The sequence below is a fragment of the Nerophis ophidion genome, linkage group LG06, assembly GCF_033978795.1.
Source record: "Nerophis ophidion isolate RoL-2023_Sa linkage group LG06, RoL_Noph_v1.0, whole genome shotgun sequence".
Taxonomy (NCBI): Eukaryota; Metazoa; Chordata; class Actinopteri; order Syngnathiformes; family Syngnathidae; genus Nerophis; species Nerophis ophidion.
This window is the reverse complement of record NC_084616.1, coordinates 64999277-65021232: the sequence shown is the minus strand read 5'-3', so window position 1 is coordinate 65021232 and position 21956 is coordinate 64999277. Positions and strand designations below refer to the sequence as shown.

The following is a 21956-nucleotide window of genomic DNA, read 5'->3' as shown; positions in this document are numbered from 1 at the left end:
CCATGAATTCATTAACGTGGACCCCGACTTAAACAAGTTGAAAAACTTATTCGGGTATGGAATATGTACTGTACTCTGCAATCTACTTATAAAAGTTTCAATCAATCAATCAATCATGCATATGTGACAATAACATCTATGGCTTTTATGCTGAATTTCCACCAGGGATCAATAAAGTACTTTCTATTCTATTCCATACTTGCCAACCCTAGCGGATTTTCCGGGAGACTCCCGAAATTCAGCGGCTCTTCTGAAAACCTCCCGGGACATATTTTCTCTCGAAAATCTCCCGAAATTCAGGTGGCGCTAGAGGCCACGTCCCCTTCTATTCTATTCTATTGCATTCTATTCTAGAGAGTGAAATGCCCAACTGACAACTGAGCACACAACAGCTGTAGATATACTCCTCCCCTCTTAACCACGCCACCCCCCATTTCCCGAAATCGGAGGTCTCAAAGTTGGCAAGTATGCCGTATTGGGACCATGATTTATGTCAGTGGTTCTCAAATGGGGGTATGCGTACCCCTGGGGGTACTTGAAGGTATGCCAAGGGGTACGTGAGATTTTTTTTTTAAATATTCTAAAAATAGCAACAATTCAAAAATCCTTTATAAATATATTTATTGAATTATATTTCAAAAAATATGAATGTAAGTTCATAAACTGTGAAAAGAAATGCAACAATGCAATATTCAGTGTTGACAGATAGATTTTTTTGTGGACATGTTCCATAAATATTGATGTTAAGATTTCTTTTTTTGTAAAGAAATGTTTAGAATTAAGTTCATGAATCCAAATGGATCTTTATTACAATCCCCAAAGAGGGCACTTTAAGTTGATAATTACTTCTATGTGTAGAAATCTTTATTTATAATTGAATCACTTGTTTATTTTCAACAAGTTTTTATTTTTTTTAAATCTTTTTTTCCAAATAGTTCAAGAAAGACCACTACAAATGAGCAATATTTTGCACTGTTATACAATTTAATAAATCAGAAACTGATGACATAGAGCTGTATTTTACTTCTTTATCTCTTTTTTTCAACCAAAAATGCTTTGCTCGGATTAGGGGGTACTTGAATTAAAAAAAAAAAGTTCACAGGGGTTACATCACTGAAAAAAGGTTGAGAACCACTGATTTATGTCCTAACTTGTTCACCGGTCCTCATATGGAAGGCAGTGGTCCCCAACCTTTTTGTATCCGCGGACCGGTCAACGCTTAATAATTTTTCCCGGGGGGGTGTGTTTTTTTTCTTTGTCATGAAAAAGGGACGTTTTGGTGGTTGGTGTACTAATTGTAAGTGTATATTGTGTTTTTTATGTTGATTTAATAAAAAAAAAATAAAAAAAATTAAAATTAAAAATTAAAAAAAAACAAAAAACAAAAAAAAATAAAATAAAATAAAATATATATATATATATATATATATATATATATATATATATATATATATATATATATATATATATATATATATATATATATATATATATATATATATATATATATATATAGGGCTTCACGGTGGCAGAGGGGTTAGTGCGTCTGCCTCACAATACGAAGTTCCTGCAGTCCTGGGTTCAAATCCAGGCTCGGGATCTTTCTGTGTGGAGTTTGCATGTTCTCCCCGTGAAAGCGTGGGTTCCCTCCGGGTACTCCGGCTTCCTCCCACTTCCAAAGACATGCACCTGGGGATAGGTTGATTGGCAACACTAAAAATTGGCCCTAGTGTGTGAATGTTGTCTGTCTATCTGTGTTGGCCCTGCGATGAGGTGGCGACTTGTCCAGGGTGTACCCTGCCTTCCGCCCGATTGTAGCTGAGATAGGCGCCAGCGCTCCCCGCGACCCCGAAAGGGAATAACCGGTAGAAAATGGATGGATGGATATATATGGGAATAAGCGGTAGAAAATGGATGGATGGATATATATATATATATTTTTTTTTTTATAAAAATGAATAAAAAATTATTCTGCGACCTGGTACCAATCGGGCCACGGCCCGGTGGTTGGGGACCACTGATGGAAGGTACTTTTCCTTTTTGATGTCTCAAGAAGGGTAGAAATACAAGAACACACACTCACACACACACACACACACACACACACAAGACTGAGCATGCATCGACCACAACAAGGTCTGCACGACTCCTGCACGTCCATATTAGAAGAGGTCGACAGTGGAATATTTTTTTATAGAAATTGAGCCCCATTGTTAATTTGAAATAACCTGAATTGTCGGAAAGGATAAATCTCCCTCTTCTTTTGCGTCTCCTGCTGGCGTGCAAACATCATTCCCGCGCCAGTGGATTTCTAATCGAGCAGCAAATTTGCAGGCTGATGGAACACAAAAGTCAAGCCTTGTTTATTGTTTTTTAATTCCTTTAACCACAATGTCGAGCTGCGTCAACGGACCATCTTCTGCAGCTAAATGCAAAACTCGGTAGCTTTTTTCGGTTGATTTGAAGTTTTCCGTGTGTGTGTGGGGATGACGATAACTCATCGCGTGTTTTTGTGTGTGCGTCTTCGCAGGTGGACCGCTGACGCCACAGGTGAACACATGCGTGGATATTGAAGGACCAGCCAACATCCGCACCGTGACGATGGACCTGCAGGTGGACAGAGAAGACGTGGACGCAGACCAGCCGGCGCCCATTGAAGTTTTCGCGCACAGGTCCACCTTGCACGGAATCTCGCACATTTTCACCTACGAGCGCTTCTGCTTCCGACGCTTCCTGTGGCTCGTCTTCTTCTTCGCCTCCATGGCCGTGCTGGTGTTCATGTGCGTGGACAGGATCCATTTCTACCTGGAGTACCCGCACGTCACCAAACTGGATGAGGTCACGACCCCGATCATGACCTTTCCCGCGGTCACTTTCTGCAACCTGAACGCTTTCCGCTTCAGTCGAGTGACGCGCAATGACTTGTATCACGCAGGGGAGCTGCTGGCGCTGCTCAACCACAGGTAAGACACACATACTTCCATACCAGGGGTCGGCATCCCGAAATTGAAAGAGCCATATATATTGGACCAAAAATACACAAACTAATCTGGCTGGAGCCACAAAATTTAAACCCCTATTACATACAGATAGTGTGTCATGAGATATAAATTGAATTAAGAGGACTTAAAGGAAACTACAAACACCGTTTCCATCTGAGTTGGGAAATCGTGTTAGATGTAAATATAAACAGAATACAATGATTTGCAAATCCTTTTCAACCCATATTCAATTGAATGCACTACAAAGACACGATATTTGATGTTCAAACTCATAAACTTTATTTTTTTTGCAAATAATAATTAACTTAAAATTTCACGGCTTCAACATGTGCCAAAGTAGATGGGAAAGGGCATGTTCACTACTGTGTTACATCACCTTTTCTTTGAACAACACTCAATAAACATTTGGGAACTGAGGAAACTAATTGTTGAAGCTTTAAAAGTGGAATACAATCAATCAATCATCCATCCATCCATTTTGTACAGCTTATTCCCAATCGGGCGGAAGGCGTGGTACACCCTGGACAAGTCGCCACCTCATCGCAGGGCCAACACAGATAGACAGACAACATTCACACTCACATTCACACACTAGGGCCAATTTAGTGTTGCCAATCAACCTATCCCCAGGTGCATGTCTTTAGAAGTGGGAGGAAGCCGGAGTACCCGGAGAGAACCCATGCATTCACGGGGAGGACAAGCAAACTCCACACAGAAAGATCCTGAGCCTGGGATTGAACCCAGGACTGCAGAACCTTCGTATTGTGAGGCAGACGCACTAACCCCTCTTCCACCGTGAAGCCCATCAATCAATCAATCAATCAATTAATCAATGTTTATTTATATAGCCCCAAATCACAAGTGTCTCAAAGGGCTGCACAAAAAGAACCCACATAAGCACAAGGAAAACTCACACCCAGTGGGACGTCGGTGACAATGATGACTATGAGAACCTTGGAGAGGACCACATATGTGGGCATCCCCCCCCCCCCCCCCCCCATCCCCCCACCGACAGACCACAGAACCCTTTACCATTTTGCATCAGTCCCTCTTAGATAAGCTCGGGCCCAGCCAAGCCGGCGGCGTTCCTTGGTGTTGTTGATAAATCAAATCAAATCAAATCAACTTTATTTATAAAGCACATTTAAAATTTACCACAGGGGTAGCCAAAGTGCTGTACAACGGGCAGGTTAAAAGATAATACGAAAACCGAGCAATCAACACAACACAAACAGAACGTGATAAAAAATAAATAAATAAAACATAAAAAGTAGCAGCTGATCTTAAGGATTGGGTGGGGCAGTAAGGCTGAAGGAGGTCGGAGAGATATGTTGGCGCAGGGTTGTTTAGACATTTAAAAACAAATAGAAGGAGTTTAAAATTGATTCGATAACGCACAGGGAGCCAGTGAAAGGACGCTAATATAGGGCTGATGTGCTCAAGGCTGCAACATGTGCCAAAGTAGTTGGGAAAGGGCATGTTCATCACTGTGTTACATCACCTTTTCTTAAATAATAAACGGGTTTTGCTTTGCATAACAGAGTTTTAACTTGCACTTACAGAGGTAGCAGCCAACTGTAGCTACTGACAGTGGTTTTATGAAGTGTTCCTGAGCCCATGTGGTGATATCCTTTACACACTGATGTCGCTTTTTACAGATATTTTACAGACCGTAGATGGTAAAATCCCTAAATTCTTTGCAATAGCTCGTTGAGAAATGTTGTTCTAAAACTGTTCGACAATTTGCTTACAAATTGGTGACCCTCGCTCCATCCTTGTTTGTGAATTACTTAGCACTTCATGGAAGGTGCTTTTTTACCCAATCATGGCACCCACCTGTTCCCAATTAGCCTGCACACCTGTGGGATGTTCCAAATAAGTGTTTGATGAGTATTTTTCAACATTATCAGTATTTATTGCCACCTTTCCCAACTTTTTTGTCACGTGTTGCTGGCATTAAATTCTAAAGTTAATGATTATTTGCAAAAAAAAAAAAGTTTATCAGTTTGAACATCAAATATGTTGTCTTTGTAGCATATTCAACTGAATATGGGTTGAAAATGATTTGCAAATTATTGTATTGCGTTTATATTTACATCTAACACAATATCCCAACGCATATGGAAACGGAGTTTGTATGTCTGATTAGCACTCCACACAAGTCAATAACATCAGCAATACTCAATTTTGTGCATTCACGCACAACGTTAAAAGTTTGGTGGACAAAATAAGACAGAAAAAAAAGTGGCATAAAACACGTCCTAGAAAGTCAGCAAAAGTTGTACATGTAAACAAACTATGGTGAGTTTAAGGACCGCCAAAATTAGTAGGACAAAACGCCGCTCGCCAAATACTCGAATCAGTGAAGCATGTTTAATATAAACAGTGTGCTTTATAGCAATTAGTGAGGTTTGTGTCATGTTTGTCCTCCTGCAGAAACCACATTAAAACACAAAATATATTTTTTTCCCCTAATTTTTTTCCATTTTTCATACATTTTGTAAAAAGCTCCAGAGTTTAGCCGCGGGTCGCCGACCCCTGCTCTATACTAATGTGTATATAATACTGCTGGCAGAACTTTTGATAGTTTAATTTTCCGGAAGGAACTCTCCTGAAGGAATCAATAAAGTACTGTCTATCTAGTACACTGCAGCAGTATTTTACAATCTTTTTTAACCAAGGCACATTTTTTGCGTTGAAAAAATCCGGGGGTACACCACCAGCAAAAATCATTAAAAAAACGAAACTCAGTTGAGAGTAAAAAGTCGTTGTCGCAATTGTTGGATATAATGGGTTGTATTTGTATAGTGCTTTTCTACCTTCAAGGTACTCAAAGCGCTTTGACACTACTTCCACATTTACCCATTCACACACACATCCACACACTGATGGAGGGAGCTGCCATGCAAAGCGCTAACTAGCACCCATCAGGAGCAAGGGTGAAGTGTCTTGCTCAGGACACAACGGACGTGACGAGGTTGGTACTAGGTGGGGATTGAACCAGGGACCCTCGGGTTGCGCACGGCCACTATTCCACTGCGCCACGCCGTCCCCAATGAATTTAAACTATAACCCACCATGCATCAATATAGCTCTTATGTCAAAGGTACTGTGTTACAATACCTTTTCTGTACTGTTACGACCTGCCACATCACGCCCTGACTTATTTGGAGTTTTTTTGCTGTTTTCCTGTGTGTAGTGTTTTAGTTCTTGTCTTGAGCTCTTATTTTGGTGTCTTTTTCTCTTTTTTTGGTATTTTCCTGTAGCAGTTTCATGTCTTCCTTTGACCGATACTTCACACATCTACTTGGTTTTAGCGTCCATCCATCCATCCATCCATTTTCTACCACTTATTTCCTCCGCTGGAGCCTATCTCAGCTACAATCGGGCGGAAGGCGGGGTACACCCTGGATAAGTCGCCACCTCATCGCAGGGCCAACACAGATAGACAGACAACATTCACACTCACATTCACACACTAGGGCCAATTTAGTGTTGCCAGTCAACCTATCCCCAGGTGCATGTCTTTGGAGGTGGGAGGAAGCCGGAGTACCCGGAGGGGACCCACATAGTCACAGGGAGAACATCCAAACTCCACACAGAAAGATACCGAGCCTGGGATTGAACTCAGGACTGCTCAGGACCTTTGTATTGTGAGGCAGACACACTAACCCCTCTGCCAGCAATCAAGACTATTTAAGTTGTTGCTATCCTTTGTGTGGACATTGTTGGTTGTCATGTCATGTTCGGATGTACTTTGTGGATGCCGTCTGCTCCACGCGCTGTAAGTCTTTGCTGTCGTTCAGATATCAAGACTATTAAAGTTGTTGCTATCCTCCTTTGTGTGGACATTGTTGGTTGTCATGTCATGTTCGGATGTACTTTGTGGATGCCGTCTGCTCCACGCGCTGTAAGTTTTTGCTGTCGTTCAGATATCAAGACTATTAAAGTTGTTGCTATCCTCCTTTGTGTGGACATTGTTGGTTGTCATGTCATGTTCGGATGTACTTTGGGGATGCCATCTGCTCCACGCGCTGTAAGTCTTTGCTGTCGTCCAGCATTGTGTTTTTGTTTACTTTGCAGCAATTTCAGTTTTAGTTTCGTTTTGCATAGCCATCCCAATGCTTCAATGCCTTTTCTTAGCGGCACTCGCCTTTTGTTATTTTATGTTTAAGCATTAGACACCTTTATACCTGCATACTGCCTCCCGCTGTCGTCTGCATATTGTGATCACGACAAACCATGACAAACCTGACATCTACAAAGCAATTACCTACCTGCTGCCACCTACTAATATGAAAGAGTATTACATAGTTACTCTGCCGATCTCTAGACAGCACAGACACTCAACAACAGCACATTATTTGCAAATTATAATAACTGGTTTGCAAAAAATGTTTTTAACCCAATTAGGTGAAACTACATAATCTCCCACGGCACACCAGACTGTATCTCACGGTACACTAGGTGTGGTTGAAAAACACTGCACTACAGCATGTACATTGCAAGTGATTATATTCATCATCACATGGCACAGTACTGTTAAGCAGAATGGTGAGCATTTGATAGTTGACAGTTGTCATTTAGCACAATGGGACTAATGTGCTACAAACATCCATATATATAAGCCAATCAAAATTCTCCCAATCAGTGCAGACATATAATAGTAAGAAAAAACTCTTATCAAATATATTTAAATACATCATACTTGTGTACTATTATACAGTAAGGGCCTGATTTACTGAAATCCTCATTTAAATAAGACGGTCTGCGCCACTTTTCCATTGTACACAGTCTTAGTAGATCATACGCAACACCCCCACTAATGGTACACGTTATTTTTGAGATTGCACACGCTGTTTAGCGCGTGGAATTTGGATCTTAGTAAATCAGGCCCTGGACATAGCAATTTTCACTTTATTTGTTGGAGAAAAAAATAAAAATAAATCCTGTATAATTGTATTTCAACTTCACGATAGTATACCACTTTCTGTTGATCTTTCACATAAAATTCCATCCATCCATCCATTTTCTACCGCTTATTCCCTTGTGGGGTCGCGGGGGGCGCTGGCGCCTATCTCAGCTACAATCGGGCGGAAGGCGGGGTACACCCTGGACAAGTCGCCACCTCATCACAGCACATAAAATTCCAATACAATATATTTATGTTTGTGGTTGTAATGTGACAAAATATGGCTACTTTTGTAAGCCACCGTAAAAAGGATTGTGATAATTGAGCGTGGTTGTTTACTAGGGGTGTAACGGTACACAAAAATTTTGGTTCGGTACGTACCTTGGTTTAGAGGTCACGGTTCGGATCATTTTCGGTACAGTAAGAAATCAACAAAATATAAATATTTTGGTTATGTATTTACCAAATTTGTAAACAATGGTTTTATCCTTTTAACATTGGGAAAACTGTAATAATTCTGCCCACGTTAATCCACATTAAACTGCCTCAAGTCGTTGCTTTGATTAAATAAAAGGAAAAAACCTTTCTTCTACATATAAAAAGTTTAACATTAAACAGTTTCCATTGAAACTGTTTGATGTCAACTCATCATGCTTAATTTATTACAGCATTTGGGAAGCCTGTAGTTGACTTTTATTATGTAAATGTTGTATTTTTATCAACATGTGATAGCAGGGACCCTGCTATTCAAAACTAGGCTGCTACATTACTAATGATTCATGTAACTATAGCTGAAAAATAGTACAATTGCAATAGGAGAGACTATTCATCCCTAAACACAATGGAGTTCAATGAAATAACAGACAGACAGGGCTTTGCTGGCCCTAAAACACGCACACGTACGCACGCACACACACGCACACACACACTCACACACACACAGAAAAATGAGCTAATGTTACGCTAAAAGCTAATTAGCCTTCATCTCAAGCCTATACTGTGAGCGAGCTGAGCTGCAGTTTAAGTTTCTAGAAGGTCAACGGGCTCATAGTGATGTTTGTAATAGTTGTGACTGGGAAGTGTTGAGTATAATTTGGGTAGAGTCCGCTGCTCCCCTGCTAGACGAATATCTGCTCGACGCTAAAGCATTGATTACATCGCTCTGAAGTCTGAATACGCACTGCTGATTGGCTGTTACATCGCTCTGAATACGTACTGCTGATTGGCTTTGTATGTAACCAATCAGATGGTTGTGTGGGCGGGGCAATGAGGCAGAGACAGAGGCAGAAAGCAGAGCAGCTTGTGAAGACTTCTGCTTCCGAACTTGTTCGGTAAGCCCGCGTGCCAAAGCGAAACCCCCGTACCGAAACAGTTCGATACAAATACACGTACCGTTACACCCCTATTGTTTACAGAGTATTGTAGTTTTCGGACTATAAAACGCACTTGAGATTCTTTCATTTTCTCAAAACTCAACAGTGCGCCTTATAACCAGGTGCGCCTAATGTACGGAATAATTTTGGTTGTGCTTACCGACCTCAAAGCTATTTTATTTGGTACATGGTGAAATGATAAGTGTGACCATTAGATGGCAGTCACACATAAGAGATACGTGTAGATTGCAAAATGATGCCAGAAGATGGCAGTGACACATAAGATATACGTGTAGATTGCAATATGACGCCGGTCACATAAGAGATACGAGTAGACTGAAATATGACTCAAGTAAACAACACCAAAATTGTATATGTTCCGTTGAAAATATAGAACATAACACATCGCGCTCAAAAATCTATCAAAATGTTTTAGTACGACTTTGGTAAGCTATGAAGTTGCACCGCTTGATGGATTGTACTGTGCTTTAATGTACTATTAGTATTATTATAGTGTGTGTATAAGGTAAGACATATCATCTGGCGTTTTGTTTCGCAATATTATGCAAAAGCAACTTTTCTTACCTTCTCTTACCTGCTGATCTGTATTTTGGAGTTGCATAAGTCCTGATAATTTGCGCGCGCCCATTATTGTAGTCTGTGTGGACATTATAGTGTTGACACCATAGTCCATAAGCTTCTTCTTTTTCTTTACCTTCTTGTTATGTGACATTCATCCTCCGCTGTTGCCATTTCTAATATAAAGTAGTGTTAAGTTCTTACTTATATATGTCTGTAAACTCGCTATGAAAACGCTAAAACATACCGGCATAGTGAGTTTACATAATTCACCCAAGGAACTTAAGTTATTAGAAAGTTACGGTCGGATGGTTTTTCAAGGGACACATTTCCGGCGTTGGTATTGCACTAGTGAGCCACGGATGAGGAGCAGCTGATCCGTTATTGATTAAGTAAAGTCTGAATGTCATTAAAACAGTTAGCTCCATCTTTTGACACTTCTTCCACTCCTGTCCTTGCACGCTACACCGCTACAAGAAAGACGACGGAGAAAAGACGCTGCTGAGGGTGAGCCACATAAATAAGACCGCCTGCAAAATGGCGCATCCTGAAGCGACTGTCAGAAAGCGACCTGAAGATGGTCTGTAAAACATAATTTATGCAACAGTTTGACCAACGAACCATTACATGTCATGTAGACCACAAGATAGGGTTTTCAATTTAGAAAAAAAAATAAAAATAATATCCATCCATCCATTTTCTACCGCTTATTCCCTTTTGGGGTCGCGGGGGGCGCTGGCGCCTATCTCAGCTACAATCGGGCGGAAGGCGGGGTACACCCTGGACAAATCGCCACCTCATCGCAGGGACAACACAGATAGACAGACCACATTCACACTCACATTCACACACTAGGGTCAATTTAGTGTTGCCAATCAACCTATCCCCAGGTACATGTCTTTGGAAGTAATATGACCCCCTTTAATGCGCCTTTTATATGAAAATACACCTGACTACACCGGCTCATCGGCAGTGCGCCTTATAATCCGGTGCGCCCTATGGTCTGGAAAATACTGTAAGTATAGTGACTGCTACCAGTGTGTAGCACAGTTTATGTGAAGGTTAGAGAAATGAAGAAGAGACACAGCTGGGAGCTGGGAGATGATGTCAGTCTTTGGTGAGCTGTCATTGGAGAAATGCCATCAGCATTCAGCGCCTCTGGTAACTTCACTAGGTGGCTTTGCAGCCAACCTTTATCACTAATCTTTGAAGATCTAAATGTGTCTTGTCATCACCACACATTGCCCTGGAAGAAATAACATTTTGTCAGTCAAGTTAAAAATCAAAGCAAATAATCAGAATTTCCTTCAGTCTGCATTCAATATAAGTAGTCCAGTCTGTAGATTATTTCTCAGTATGCTGTCTCTGTTTGAAAGGTAGTGAGGTGGCTCAATGTTACTTAGTAGTTGTCACCCACGGCCAAAATGAAAACACTTTTGGTATTCAAATCCATTTGAAAACATTCTCACTTTAATGTTTCTAGTCACTGGTCTGAGAAATATCTCTTGTCATGGTATTTATGATGGGCTGTTGACATCTCAGGTGAAACCCACTACTACCAACCACGCAGTTTGATAGTTTATGTATCAATGATGAAATCTTAACATTGCAACACATGCCAATACGGCCTTTTTAGTTTACTAAATTGCAATTTTAAATTTCGCGCGAAGTATCCTGTTGAAAACGTCGCGGTATGATGACGCGTATGATGGCGTGTGCGCGTGACATCACGGATTGTAGCAGACATTTTATTCCACCCCCGATCCCAGCTATAAAGCGTCTGCTTTAATCGCATAATTACACAGTATTCTGGACATCTGTGTTGCTGAATATTTTGCAATTTGTTCAATTAATAATGGAGACGTCAAAGAAGAAAGATGTAGGTGGGAAGCGGTGTATTGCGGCCGCCTTTAGCAACACAAACACAGCCGGTGTTTCCTTGTTTACATTCCCGAAAGATGACGGTGAAGCTTTACCATGGAACAAAGCGGACAAGCGAACATGGTTCCCTACCACATGTCAACCGGCAGGTTCCGGTGAGAAAATGGTGGTAATAAGTTGGCTCTTACCGTAGACATGAGCGGAGAGCTTGCGTCGTTCCTCGTGCACCTGTCAAAGACGGACTCTCTTGCCTCCTCCGACCGGCCGCCCCCTAACGTGGGATGCTTCAACCGTGGAGGAGGGGAAAAAAAAAAATCTCAGCCCGGCCCCAACGGCTGCCTTCGCTTCGCCTCGTCGAGAAACGTGGCTTCCCTCAGACACACTGGCGGTCACCGCACCCGTGGCCACACCCCTCCGACTTTGCGTATTGTTTTCACCTGTCACTTGCTCCTAACGCGCACCTGTGTTTGTTAATCACTGCCTGTATTTAAGCCTGCCTTCTTTGTTCTCTCGTTCTCGCCTCTTAGTTTTGTGTTACACGCAGTTTGTGTTATAAGCAACAAGTGACGACTCAGTTTCTGTATTCTGTACTTGCTAGCTTTCGCGATATGCCTTTGTTTTCCTCTAGCTCCCATGCTAGTAGTATTTGTTTTGCCTTTTGTGCCTAGTGCAAGTTTTCTGTTTCTTGGTCTGTTTTCTGTTTAAATAAATCAGTATTTCTTACCTTAGCGGTGTCCGAGCCGGATCTGCATCAAGAGAGAACGCACCCGCATCACGATGCCCCGAACTCGTCACAAATTCTTGGTTAATATTTAAGTCACAAAATCTAAATGGAGTATTGTTAACACTTTTCTAATGGTTATTTATTAGATTGTATGGGCGGAACAGAGGCCCTGCCATTGGTTCCGCTGTTAGCTGACTTTTATTTACGTGTATTTATTATTTAGAATGCACAAAAAAAATCCATTTGTCATTATGTCCTTTATATTGATTGTGAACGATGGAAAAAATTCCAAATAAAATGCGATTCCCTTTTATGGTTTTCATTGAAAATATAATTGTTTACATTTCCTTTTCGCATCATACGTTTGTCAGCTCTTGAGACATATTCTGAAAAATATTTCAGTATTTTGAGGGAGGGAATAAAATCAGTGCAATCTGTTCTTTGGTGAGTCCATTAGAATGGTGACCTTCTTTTTAATAGAAGACAGCGTGGTCACAGCAAGCATCTGCAGCTGATGCATTTACAGCTATTTTGCTCCCCTTGGAAACAAGACGCAGTGGCTAGAATTTTCTGAGCTCTCTTTGATGAAAGGAAACTTCCTTGAACTACCCATAATGCTGAGGGAGCTATGGGGCGTTTACTTGCTGGCCTTTTAATGTGGAACTATTATGTTTAATGACCTGCTCAAGACAAATATTCAAGACATTTAACTGGATGCCAAATATCTGAATCAATGCTCTGAATGTACTCGATCTGTGACTTTTGGAAATTGGTTAATGTAAGGGAAAACTGTTGTTAAAATATCCTTACATTTAGATTTATTTGCCATGCATTTTTAGGTTGAAATATTTTATATATATATATATATATATATATATATATATATATATATATATATATATGTGTGAGTGTGAATGTTGTCTGTCTATCTGTGTTGGCCCTGCGATGAGGTGGCGACTTGTCCAGGGTGTACCCTGCCTTCCGCCCGATTGTAGCTGAGATAGGCGCCAGCGCCCCCCGCGACCCCGAAAGGGAATAAGCGGTAGAAAATGGATGGATGGATATGTATATATGTATTTATTTATGTGTGTGTGTGTATTTATGTATTTATGCATAAATATGGACAATTATTATTTTGCTCTTAATGAAATGTTTTTTTAAACATTATGCGTCTTTACATAGCTTAACACAAAATGGACAAGCACTTTTTTAATGACAATTTAAAAAAAGGTGTCTAGGGAATTTTTTTGTGTGCAAAATTACAGAATTTGTATTTCTGCTGTAAAAGCCCTTGCATTAGGAGGAGAGAAGCTACGCCATGTTTCGATACCAATTTTGTACATTAATAACAAAATGTGGACTGTTGTGATCATGGTTTGATTATGAAAGCTGTTTTGTAACGTAAAATGTCATTTTTCTACCTGAATAGATGTAGTGGTGTGGAGTTTGCATGTTCTCCTCGTGACTGCATGGGTTCCTTCCGGGTACTCCGGCTTCCTCCCACCTCCAAAGACATGCACCTGGGGATAGGTTGATTGGCAACACTAAATTGGCCCTAGTGTGTGAATGTGAGTGTGAATGGTGTCTGTTTATCTGTGTTGGCCCTGCGATGATGTGGCGACTTGTCCAGGGTGTACGCCGCCTTCCGCTCGATTGTAGCTGAGATAGACGCCAGCGCCCCCAAAAGGGAATAAGCAATAGAAAATATATATATAGACTTGTCCAGGGTGTACCCCGCCTTCCGCCCGATTGTAGCTGAGATAGGCACCAGCGCCCCCCGCGACCCCGAAAGGGAATAAGCGGTAGAAAATGGATGGATGGATGGATATATATATATATATATATATATATATATATACAAACCCCATTTCCATATGAGTTGTAAATATGAGTGTTCCATATGAGTGTAAATATAAACGGAATACAATGATTTGCAAATCCTTTTCAACCCATATTTAATTGAATGTATTACAAAGACAAGATATTTGATTTTCAAACTCATAAACTTTATTTTTTTTGCAAATAATAATTAACTTAGTAATTCATGGCTGCAACACGTGCAAAAGTAATTGGGAAAGGGCATGTTCACTACTGTGTTACATCACCTTTTCTTTAAACAACACTCAATAAACGTTTGGGAACTGAGGAAAGTAATTGTCAAAGCTTTGAAAGTGGAATTCTTTCCCATGTTTGCTTTATGTAGAACTTCAGTCGTTCAACAGTCCGGGGTCGCCGCTGTCAAATTTTACGCTTCATAATGCGCCACACATTTTCGATGGGAGACAGGTCTGGACTGCAGGCGGGCCAGGAAAGATCCTGCACTCCTTTTTTTATAAACCCACACTGTTGTAACACATGCTGAATGTGGCTTGGCATTGTCTTGCTGAAATAAGCAGGGGCGTCCATTAAAAAGACGGCGCTTAGATGGCAGCATATGTTGTTCCAAAACCTGTATGTACCTTTCAGCATTAATGGTGCCTTCACAGATGAGTAAGTTTCCCATGCCTTTGGGCAATAATGCACCCCCATATCATCACAGATGCTGGCTTTTGAACTTTGCGTCGATAACAGTCTGGATAGTTCGCTTCCTCTTTGGTCCGGATGACACAATGTTGAATATTTCCAAAAACAATTTGAATTGTGGACTCTTCAGACCACAAAACACTTTTCCACTATGCATCAGTCCATTTTAGATGATCTCGGGGCCAGAGAAGCCGGCGGCGTTTCTGGATGTTGTTGATAAATGGCTTTCGCTTTGCATAGTAGAGCTTTAACTTGCACTTACAGAAGTAGCGACGAACTGTATTTAGTGACAGTGGTTTTCTGAAGTGTTCCTGAGCCCATGTGGTGATATCCTTTAGAGCAGTGGTTCTCAACCTTTTTTCAGGGATATACCCCCGTGAACATTTTTTTAATTCAAGTACCCCCTAATCAGAGCAAAGCATTTTTGGTTGAAAAAAAGAGATAAAGAAGTAAAATAAAGCACTATGTCATCAGATTCTGATTTAATAAATTGTGCAACAGTGCAAAATATTGCTCATTTGTAGTGGTCTTTCTTGAAATATTTGGAAAAAAAGATATAAAAATAACAAAAAACTTGTTGAAAAATAAACAAGTGATTCAATTATAAAAAAAAGATTTCTACACATAGAAGTAATCATCAACTGAAAGTGCCCTCTTTGGGGATTGTAATAGAGATCCATCTGGATTCATGAACTTAATTCCATACATTTCTTCACAAAAAAAATTATCTTTAACATCAATATTTATGGAATTTTTCAACAAAAAATCTAGCTGTCAACACTGAATATTGCAGTGTTGCATTTCTTTTCACAGTTTATGAACTTACATTCATATTTTGTTGAAGTGTTGTTCAATAAATATATTTATAAAGGATTTTTTAATTCTTGCTATTTTTAGAATATCAAAAAAAATCTCACGTACCCCCATTTGAGAACCACTGCTTTAGAGATTGATGTCTGTTTTTGATAGAGTGCCGTCTGAGGGATCGAAGATCATGGTCATTCAATGTTGGTTTCCGGCCATGCCGCTTACGTGAAGTGATTTCTCCAGATTCTCTGAACCTTTTGATGATATTATGGAGCGTAGATTTTGAAATCCCTAAATTTCTTGCAATTGCACTTTGAGAAACATTCTTAAACTGTTTGACTATTTGCTCATGCAGTTGTGGACAAAGGGGTGTACCTCGCCCCATCCTTTCTTGTGAAAGACTGAGCATTTTTTGGGAAGCTGTTTTTCTACCCAATCATGGCACCCACCTGTTCCCAATTAGCCTGCACACCTGTGGGATGTTCCGAATAAGTGTTTGATGAGCATTCCTCAACTTTATCAGTATTTACTGACAACTTCTTTGTCATGTGTTGCTGGCATCAAATTCTAAAGTTAATGATTATTTGCAAAAAAAAAAAAAAGTATCAGTTTGAACATCAAATATGTTGTCTTAGTAGCAGTGAATAAAAAAACGGGTTTTATGGCTCCATACTGTTACTTCATCTGAACTTTACTATTTCCAGAGTTCTGATCTGTAAAAATGCCAGAAAAAGACATTTCATATTCCCATCTCTAAATGATTGTCTATTTTACCGCAAGGTAGTGATAATAAAAGTCATCATCTTTTTCACAGGTATGAGATCCGAGACTTGCATCTTGTGGAAGAAAGTGTTCTGGAGAGTTTGAAGGTCAAAGCTGACTTCCACAACTTCAAACCGCGGCCTTTCAACATGATGGAATTCTACGACCGCACCGGCCATGACATCAATGACATGCTGCTCTCTTGTCACTTCCATGGCACTGAGTGCAGAGCTGAAGATTTCAAAGTGGTAAGTTTGCACTCGACAAAACCCAGTTAAACACAGTGGTCCTTGATTCACTCAAGGAACTTAATTGTCATTATTTCAGCAAACATTTACACATGAGCTGGCACCAAATTTCAGTTACCCTCCTGAGAGCCAGCATTACCGGGCTGCAGGAGACATTTGTGTTTTGCATGAACATCAATCAATCAATCAAAGTTTATTTATATAGCCCTTAAAGGGGAATAGCACTTTTTTTGGAACTTTGTTTATCGTTCACAATCATTTTGAAAAACATGACGATGGATGTTATTTTGTTTTAATGCATTCTAAATATTAAATAAATGCAATTTAAAGTCTGTTGACAATGGAGCCGATGGGATCCAAACATTTTTCTGCCTATAGAGACCCTAAAAAATATCCAAACACCTCCATTAGAGTTTTATATACATGCTGTAAATATATATGTAATGTAGTAATGAGCACAATTATAATAACATTTAATATTTAACTATTTTGATCATTTTAAGCATACACGATGCATTAACTTAATATCATCAACTTTTTTTTCTTCATCACTAATTTCTGCACGCTGCAGACTTTATGTGAGCCAACAAACGTAAATTTTGTTGTACTTGTGCAAATCACTTACTGTGCTAGGTCTGTTGTCATCTGGATGCCGATTGCTGGGACGTTCAAATATTCAAATTTAGGTGAAGAATGTCTCATAATGGGGGATCAAGCTCTTTTCGTGTCTTTCTCACCAGTTCCAGGTCCTAAATGGCTTTCAAAGAGTCCCAACTTGTCGGATTACATCCTCAGCCATCTACTTTCCAGGTAAGAGACATGATTTATGATGTCCAGATAACTTTCAAGAAACAGGGAAGCGAGGTAACAGCAGACGACTCGATGATGTAAACATAAGGACAAACGGAAGTGATCATGGCGCCGCTATAAATAGTTAGTCTGTATTGGCGCCTATAATATTAATAATACTTATAATTTGGTAATATTCAAGTCACAAAATGTAAATGGAGTATTGTTGGCACTTTTTGAATGGTTATTTCTCAGATTTTATGGGCGGAATGGAGGCCCTCCCATCTGCGCCGTTGTGAGCAGACTTTTATTTACGTTTATTTATTATTTATAATGCATTAAAACATCTCTCCATCATCATATATTTCATGATAATTGTAATAATTGTAAGTGAACAGCACTTTTTGGGAATTTGGAATCCAATGGGGGGTCCTTTATTTTGCCCATAAAACCCGGTAAATAAGCATTCAAAAACCGCCAACTATACTCCATTGACATTTCGTGACTTGAATATTAACTAAGTATTAGTGATATTGTTATTATGAGCGCTAATGCAGATTACTATTTATAACAGCGCCGTTATCACTACTGTGTGTCCCTATGTTTACATTATCGAGTGGTCTGCTGCTTTCTCACTTCCTTGCTACTTGTAAGTTTATTGTAGATCAGAAATCATGCATCTCACTTGGACATAAGACGTCTGAGTAGGTGTTCCGACAATTTGTTACACTTTGACAGCCATTTGCCCAATAATGTCGAGAATGACACAAAAAGGTGCTTTGTCCACCTCCACCCTCCTCGCCCGCCCTCCCAACCTGTTTCTTCGCAACGATTATCAATCAATCAATCAATGTTTATTTATATAGCCCTAAATCACAAATGTCTCAAAGGACTGTACAAACCACTACGACTACAACATCCTCGGAAGAACCCACATAAGGGCAAGGAAAACTCACACCCAGTGGGCAAGGAGAATTCACACCCAGTGGGACGCCAGTGACAATGATTACTATGAGAAACCTTGGAGAGGACCTCAAATTTGGGCAATCCCCCCCCTCTAGGGGACCGAAAGTATTGGATGTCGAGCGGGTCTAACATGATACTGTGAAAGTTCAATCCATAGTGGCTCCAACATAGCCGCAAGAGTTCAGTTCAAAGCGGATCCAAGACAGCAGCGAGAGTCACGTCCACAGGAAACCATCCCAAGCGGAGTCATATCAGCATCGTAGAGATGTCCCCAACCGATACACAGGCGAGCGGTCCATCCTGTGTCTCGACTCTGGACAGCCAGTACTTCATCCATGGTCATCAGACCGGACCCCCTCCACAAGGGAGGGGGGGACAGAGGAGAAAAAGAAAAGAAGCGGCAGATCAACTGGTCTAAAAAGGAGGTCTATTTAAAGGCTAGAGTATACAAATGAGTTTTAAGGTGAGACTTAAATGCTTCTACTGAGGTAGCATCTCGAACTGTTACCGGGAGGGCATTCCAGAGTACTGGAGCCCGAGTTATTCTTAATATAAATGGTAACAATTTAAGATCCCAGCAGTCATTACACAGTAAGTGATGTTTTATTATATTTGTTGGATCTCATAATATCTGCAGTGAGTAATAATCAATGATGAAGAAAAAACAGCAAAGCTTAAAATGATCAAAATACGTAAATATTAAATGTTATTATAAATGTACCCGTTACTACATTACATACAGTATACACTTACATCATGTATATAAAAACTCAGTGGAGGTGTTTGGATGTTTTTTTAAGGGCTTTATAGGTGGAATTGCGTGGTTCCCATAGGCTCCATTATAAGCCAACCTTTGATCGCATTTACAATGCAACAAAAACAACATCCATCTTCATGTCTTTCATAATGATTGTGAACAATAGTCAACATTTCAAAAAAGTACAGCTCCCCTTTAATCACAAATGCCTCAAGGGGCTTTATAAACCACAACAACATCTTCTGATCCGATCACACATCCGGACAAGAAAAAACTCAACCTAATAGGAACAACGTGAAACCTTGGGAGGGAGCGCAGATGTGGGGGACCACCCCAGGGGGCCGAGTGGGTATGGTTCACAATGTGATGGTCCAGTCCATAGGGAAGTTAGGGCGATCTTCTTGCATGTAGACAAGTCGGCAGCGCAGAGACATCACCAACTGATGCGTAGAGAAGTGGTTCACCCCTGGTCCTGACTTAGAAGAGCTAGCGCATTCTCCGCATAAAATTATCAGTGGTCCCCTAATAATCTCGACAAGCAGGAGAGGGGGGCAGAGCCGAAAAGAGAGGTGGCAGATCAACAGGGTCTATTTAAAGGCCAGGGTGAATAAATGAGTTTTAAGATGGGACTTAAATGCTTCTGCTGAGGTAGCATCTCTAACTGGACATTCCAGAGTACTGGAGCCCGAATAGAAAACGCTATATCTGCAGACCTTTTTTTGGGCCAGAATTCTTAGAAGGCAGATTTCTGGCCGGGACATATGGTGCGATACATTCAGCAAGATAGTATGGAGTTAGACATTTTAGTATTTTATACAGTAGTAAAACCTTAAAGTCACATCTTAATCGCACAGGAAGCCAGTGCAGGTGAGCCAGTATAGGCGTAAAGTGATCAAACTTTTCTTGTTCTTGTCAAAAGTTTACAGTATTCGAGACGAGGCATAAGGAACAGATGAATAATGATCTCAGCGTCGGTAGTGGACTAAATGGAACAGATTTTAGCGATTTTACGGAGAGGAAGGAAGGCTATTTCAGTAACACTCTTAATGTGTGACTCAAAGAGAGAGAGAGTTGGGTCAAAAATAATACAAAAACTCTTTACCGAATCACTTTGTATAATTGTTTGTTGTCAAATGTTAAGGTGGTATTAATAAATAAGTGCCGGTGTCTGGCAGGACCAAAATTTAGCATTACCATTTTTTAACGTTAAGATGCAAAAAGATGCTGAACATCAATTGTTTTAAATTAATTTAGACAAACCTCCAGAAGACTACAATCTGGCGTGTCAGCTTTAGGGGCATGTAAAGTTGGGTGTCGTCAGCATAACGGTAAAAAGCTAACACCATATTTAAGTTAAAGTACCAATGATTGTCACACACACACACTAGGTGTGGTGAAATTTGTCCTCTGGATTTGACCCATCCCCTTGATCACCCCCTGGGAAGTGAGGGGAGCACTGGGCAGCTGCGGTGCCGCGCCCGGGAATCGTTTATTTGCGTATGATGTCGCCTATATAGCATATACTGTACATAGATACTGCCGCATGTAGATACTGCAGGGTGCAGAGCCAAAAACCGAACCCTGTGGAACTTTGCACATTACCCTAACACACTCTGATGTCACATTGTTATGGGAGACACACAGCATCCTGTCAGTAAGATATGAGTTAAACCAAGAAAGGGCTAAGTCTGACATACCAATACATGTTTTAAAACATTCTAACAGAATGCTATGATTGACTGTATCGAAAGTGGTTCAAAGAATAAGTAGCGGTAACATATATGACGCATCAGCATTCGTATTTAGCAGTAAATGATAAATGATAAATGGGTTGTACTTAATCTACCTTCAAGGTACTCAAAGCGCTTTGACACTACTTCCACATTTACCCATTCACACACACATTCACACACTGATGGAGGGAGCTGCCATGCAAGACGCCAACCAGCACCCATCAGGAGCAAGGGTGAAGTGTCTTGCTCAGGACACAACGGACGTGACGAGGTTGGTACTAGGTGGGAATTGAACCAGGGACCCTCGGGTTGCGCACGGCCACTCTTCCACTGCGCCACACCGTCCCTAGTAGATCATTAGTTACTTTTGCAAGGGCAGTCTCAGTAGTAATTTCCCCTCAAATTAGACTGAAAGGGATAACAGAGGTTGTTAGACGCTAATTGTTCATTTAGCTGGTGAGCAATAATTTTTTGGAGGATTTTCGAGATAAAGGGGAGATGCAGGAGCCTAGTTTAGCAGGAGGTCAGATTCGAAGTTAGGTCTTTTGAGCAGAGGATGAATAAACGCCATTTTTAATGCGAGGAGAACACTACCAGAGGAAAGTGGTAAGTTAATAATATTTAGCACTGATGGTCCTAATATTACAAAGAGCTCCTTGATAAGTTTCCCAGGAAGTGAGTCAAGTAAACATTTTGGAGACCAGTGCATCCATTCATGTCTGCGTTAATACCTACTTACTTAATCCACTTCGTCCCTGACGGTACATAAGGCTTCGACGATCTGCCTCCATCTGGACCTGTCTTGAGCAACATGCTGTGCCTCGCCCCAGGTTAGGTTTATCTTCTTCAACTCAGCTGTCACCGTACTCGCCACGTGTTCTTGGGCCGGCCTTGCTTCCT

The 21956-nt window shown here is 40.6% G+C and overlaps 1 protein-coding gene across 2 annotated transcripts in view; it reads left to right on the top strand.

The window, feature by feature from the left end:
- Positions 1–2108: 2108 nt before the first annotated feature.
- Positions 2109–21956, top strand: part of LOC133555107 (acid-sensing ion channel 1-like) — a 161965-nt gene continuing 142117 nt past the window's right edge. For both annotated transcript variants that reach the window (XM_061904595.1, XM_061904594.1), the window contains exons 1-3: positions 2109–2441; positions 2531–2963; positions 16616–16811. In XM_061904595.1, coding sequence (XP_061760579.1) covers positions 2602–2963; positions 16616–16811 — 558 coding nt within the window. In that variant the 5' untranslated portion in view covers positions 2109–2441; positions 2531–2601. The remainder of the gene's footprint in view (positions 2442–2530; positions 2964–16615; positions 16812–21956) is intronic.